The 5,183-nt window shown below is 42.1% G+C and overlaps 1 protein-coding gene across 2 annotated transcripts; it reads right to left on the reverse strand.

Annotated features, from left to right (window-relative positions):
* Positions 1-1,176: 1,176 nt before the first annotated feature.
* LOC133865356 (putative receptor-like protein kinase At3g47110) lies at positions 1,177-4,840 on the reverse strand. Of its 2 annotated transcripts, XM_062301749.1 has the most exons (3): positions 3,645-4,840; positions 2,157-3,572; positions 1,177-1,935 (listed from the first exon to the last, which is right to left on the reverse strand). In XM_062301749.1, the coding sequence occupies exons 1-3, from the start codon at positions 4,813-4,815 to the stop codon at positions 1,550-1,552; spliced, it is 2,973 nt and encodes a 990-aa protein (XP_062157733.1). In that variant the 5' UTR covers positions 4,816-4,840; the 3' UTR covers positions 1,177-1,549. The 2 variants fall into 2 exon arrangements, with proteins under 2 accessions (XP_062157733.1, XP_062157732.1); XM_062301748.1 differs by having other exon boundaries at positions 2,157-4,840.
* Between the last annotated feature and the right edge of the window lie 343 nt (positions 4,841-5,183).

The raw sequence follows: 5,183 nt of genomic DNA on the forward strand, positions 1-5,183 counted from the left end.
ACCCATGAATAATAAGTCAGAGAGAGACGGACCATAGAGAGAAAGGGGAGAGAGACGGTGTCGGTTGGCCGGTCGGAAGGCCGTTCGTGGCGGCGCTCGGTCTCTGTCGGTAGGCCCTTTGTCTTGGTGGGCGGTGCTTTTTTGGACTGTGGGCGTGGCCTGTGTCAATGGGCCTCGCCGGATTTCGAGCTGGTGCCGTGGGTGGGCGTCGCTGGTGCGTTCAGTGAGGAAGTGGTTGGTGGTGGGTGGTGCTTTTTTGGAATGTGGGCGTGGCCTGTGTCAATGGGCGTCGCCGGATTTCGAGCTGGTGCCGTGGGTGAGCGTCGCCGGTGCGTTCGGTGAGGAAGTGGTTAGTGGTGGGCGAAGGAGGATAGTGGGAGGGGGAGACAGAGCAGCAACAGCGTGGGAGATTTTGAAAATTTTAGAGCATTTGGGGGAAGAAATGGGGAAAAAGGGGAAAGCTTTCACGCGTGCAATAGTTTTTGTTTTTTATTTTTATTTTTTTTAAAATATATATATATATATATATATATATATATATATATATATATATATATTAAATTTCATGCCACGTAGGACGAGAGTCGGATGAGCATCTGACTCTCGTCCTCGGATAGTCGAGCTCTCCCTAAAAAGGCACATATGTTCATAATGAAAAGGTACCTATTTATAATGAAAAGAAACACTTGTTTATAGAAAGGTACCTCTTCGGAATAGTAACCATGATTGATGAAAAGATACCATTAAATTTATAAATATACCAGTGAATTTGAAGAATCACCATCTGTAACTCTCCCCGATCCAATCTCTCCTCTTCTCTTTCAAAAGCTTATTTTTAAAATTATTAAAAACGTCAATAGGTTCTGTTTTTTTTTGCAAAATCAGAATATTTTGCCAGAACAAAAAAATCTGACAGTATTTTAATTTGACTTCGTTTGTCAAACATAATACTAAGTATGGGCTTCATTGTATCTCAAAGTCAAATTTACTATAATCCGGTGCATGCAAATATCATCTTAAGAAAAGCGGCCTAATAACACATCTTGAAGCATTTTATCATTATTTTCCAATTTTCAGAAGTTTCTGATCTAACATTTATCATTGTATTTTGGGCTACTGGTTCTCAAATCATAATTGTCCTTTGTTGTAGAAAATTTGATAAATACTTTCATTTATTGCATTGCTTTCTTTGATTGTAATTTGCATCTTTTCTGATCCATTACAACGTAATTTATCGGTGAATATACCCATTTTTTCTTCCCTTCTCTGTTCCAATTATTTATTGAGAGGTGTACAGTGTACTACATGGATTAGGAGATAAAGAGACGTGCATACAGAAATCGAGAGCAGTCTAGCTAGCGATTGTGCTTTCTTGTTCTTCACCTACGTATACTGCATAAAACAGGAAATTACTACCCACTAAAAGCAAAGAAAACTATAGAGTATCCGTATCTAGAGTTTTGCATGAACTGCTCGAGATCGAAAGCTTATTGCTCAGATGATCTCATCAACTGAGCTTTTTCTAACAAACATTATTCATATTTTAGTACTATCCATGATGGGAGCTTGCAGGTTTGAAAAGAGTGTCTCTTGCAGATTCCAGTTTATGTAGAGCAGTTCTAATAGTAATGCGGCCATCACGAGATTCCTCGGTGCAAGATAGCCCAACCCCAAGGATTGTGATCAGGCAACCATATTGAAGATCGGGGCTTATGGGCTGGCCATCATGGTAAAGGCTGCTCATAAGCAGTAGCAGCTCAGGGTCGAGTACTTGCACCACGTTGGCGGGGAAAGATGACTGCACCCATTTGGTTAGGTTTAGGCCTCCACTGAAGCTCTCATGTGTTGGGTTCTTCCCAGTAAAGATCTCAAGCAGCATTATGCCGAAGCTGTATACATCTCCAGCCGTTGACGGTTTTTCTCCCAAACCATACTCTGCATCATAGGCGATTCATTATGTTAACAAAATTAAGAAACAGTAGCTAATTTTATCAATTATCCAACAGCCGTTGATGGTTTCTCCCCCGGCCAGTCATGCAAAAACGCATATCATGGGCCTCTTCAGGTGAAGAGTGTTGAAATGAAGGAAATGGAAAGCTCGCACGAAAGTTATCGATTACCCGATAGAAGAGAGAGATGTACGTTATGGTACTAACCTGGGGGTATGTAACCGATGGATCCCTTCAGAACATGTGAAGCGCTAATGGAAGGTTGATTGCTTGTTCTTTCTATCAGCAAGCTGGCCAGGCCGAAATCTCCCACCTTTGCTGTCATGTCTTCACCCAAAAGAATGTTGCTGGGTTTCAAATCACAATGCAACACTGGAACTTCACAGTCATGATGCAAGTAATCCAATGCACAAGCAACGTCAATGGCCACATTCAATCTGTCCACAACATTCAAGGCATCCCCATTTGTGTGCTTCTTCTTACCCTTGACCCAGTCTTCTAAGCTGCCATTACTCAGAAATTCATAAACCAGAGCCAGAAATTCCATGTTCTTGAAGTCCAAGCTAGAGCATGATGTGATAAGTCGAACAAGATTCCGATGCCTAACATTCCTCAAAGCCTCGCACTCTGCCAAAAAACTCTTCAAACAACTCGTCCTCTCAGTGTCAAGGACCTTAACTGCCACAACAATTCCTTGCCCTAGATAGCCTTTATACACTGACCCAAAGCTACCTTTCCCAGTAAAGTTTTCTTGGTTGAAGTTTCCTGTTGCCCTACGCAGCTCATTGTATGAGATCATTTGACGATGTCCTTTCAGCAGTCGAGAAGTTTTTGTAATCTTTGATGTGCTTTTCTTTATGTAGAACGCTAAGAACAGTAAGCCAAGTATGAAGAAGAGGACTAATGGGACTAGGATAAGTAAAACTTTGGCTACCTTTCTTCCACCACCTTGAGAATTGACACATGCCAAATGCAAGCAAAGCTTTGGGTTGCCTTCCAAATGAACTTGAGAGAGATTTCTAAAAATTCCACCGCTGGGAACTACCCCTTCCAAATTATTGAAAGATAGGTTCAAGAACTGAAGGGCTTTTAGGTTTTGGAGTTCAGCAGGAATGGAGCCAGAAAGTTGGTTGGAGGAGAGATCTAGAGCGTCCAAGCCTTTCAATTCTCCTAGAGTATTCGGAATCGGGCCTGAAAGTATATTCCTGACCAAGAATAATTCCTCCAAGCTCTTACAGTTTCCGATTGACCTCGGAATATTACCAGACAAACGGTTGTCAGAGAGATCAATGGTAACAACACTTCCCAGAGCAATTTCTGGAGGGAGAGGTCCACTCAGAAAGTTATTGGACAGATTAAAAACAGTGCTCAAACTAGGGAGACTTAGAATTTCTATGGGTATGCTCCCATTGAACCTGTTGTTAGATAAGTCCATGGAAAGAAGACTCCTGAAGTTTCCAAAAGTAGTGGGTATTTTACCCACCAAACTGTTTCCTGATAGATCAATCTGATTTAGCTTTTGGAGATTACCAAGGGAATTTGGAATACTGCCAGAGATCCGATTTTTGGCCAAGCCCAACATCTGCAGTTCCTCCAACCAGCCTATTTCAGGTGGGATTTCACCTGAAATCAAATTATCGCTCAAATTTAGCAAAGCTAGGCCAGTAAGATGACTAATGGAGGCGGGTATGTTACCGTAAATACGATTTCCTCCCATGTATAACTTTGAGAGAACCTTTGAAAGATTGCCTATTGATTCTGGAATCACACCCTCCAAATGATTTTCATCAATTTTAAGATGGTTGAGTAGAGTGCTATTTGTCAAAGAAGTAATGAAGCTGAGACCATCCTCACCGGAACTAACAATCTTATTAGAACCGATATTATACATCTGAAGTAATGGGAGATTTCCCAGGCCTGGGGGTACTGTTCCTTCTAGATGGTTGTGCGCCATGCGAATGACTCGAATATTGGTGAGATTGTGCAAAGACCATGGAATCCTTCCTGTGAATTTATTAAAGCAGAAAATGAAGACTAGAAGGTTCGGGAGTTTATTCCCAATATCTCCGGGAATCTCACCCAATAGTTGGTTTGAAGCTAAGGCCAACCAAACAAAGGAAGATATGTTGTATACTGATGGAGGAATGGTGCCAGACAAATGGTTATTGGTAAGATCAAGTACCTTCAAGTTCTGAAGGCGGCCAAAGTCACTAGGTATGATGCCACTGAGATTGTTGGTACCTAAATTTAAAATGGTGAGTGAGGAAAGGTTACCTATGGCCGGCGGAATTGCACCATAGAGGCTGTTTCTTTCTAGCTTCAAGACTTGGAGCTTCGTCAAGAAGCCAAGCTCTTCAGGAATTCTGCCTGTAATATTCTTGTTTTCGGCCAAGTCAAGGATCTGGAGCTCAGTGAGTTTACTTATATTTGAGGGCAGCACACCTTCTATGCGATTGAAGCTCATGTTAAGAACTCTCAAACGGAAAAGATTGCCGATTTGATTAGGAAGCTTTCCAGCAAATTGGTTGTTTTGGAGTTGAAGGGAACGGAGGAAGGAGAGATTGCCGATATGAGGGGTGATGGGCCCTTTTAGTCCAAAACCTGAAAGATGAAGGCCAACCACTCTGCGGGCAGGCTTGTTGCAGACAACTCCAGTCCAGTTGCAGGGAGATGATGAGTTTTGGTCCCAAGAAGACAGAGGGTTGGGAGGCTCAAGACTCAAGGCAGACTTGAATGAGAGTAAGGCTTCCTTGTCTGTAACAATACTTAGAGTAGTGGCCGAGTCTACTGCAAGAAGAATGGAGTTGAAATATAAGAGGACGAAGAATACGGTAGACGGAAGCATTAGATGGGAAGGGAGAGCCATATGTAAGTAGGTTTGAATTTTTAGTTGGTACGTAGTACGTTCCTTTGGAACACAAAAGATGTATATTTATAACAGTCCAGCGGCTGCAGCGCGTGAAACTCACGTGTTAAAATGTGTTGCTCTTGATGGGGATGCCTTACTTTATTGCCATTGCAGGTTTTCTAGGACAGTTGAATGTGTCAGTGATGAGCGACATCATGGGGCCCTTATGGCACTTATTTTCAATTGCGTACGTATAGACGACTCCAAGCGGGAGTATTTGCCTTGAGATAAACTTTCAAACTCATTTAGACAATGGAAAAAGATTTTTAAACTTATTGTGAGACCAACATGCAGGGGTTCTTGGTGTGTAAATATTGTACACCAAA

The sequence above is a fragment of the Alnus glutinosa genome, chromosome 4 (genome assembly GCF_958979055.1).
Source record: "Alnus glutinosa chromosome 4, dhAlnGlut1.1, whole genome shotgun sequence".
NCBI classification, from domain to species: domain Eukaryota; kingdom Viridiplantae; phylum Streptophyta; class Magnoliopsida; order Fagales; family Betulaceae; genus Alnus; species Alnus glutinosa.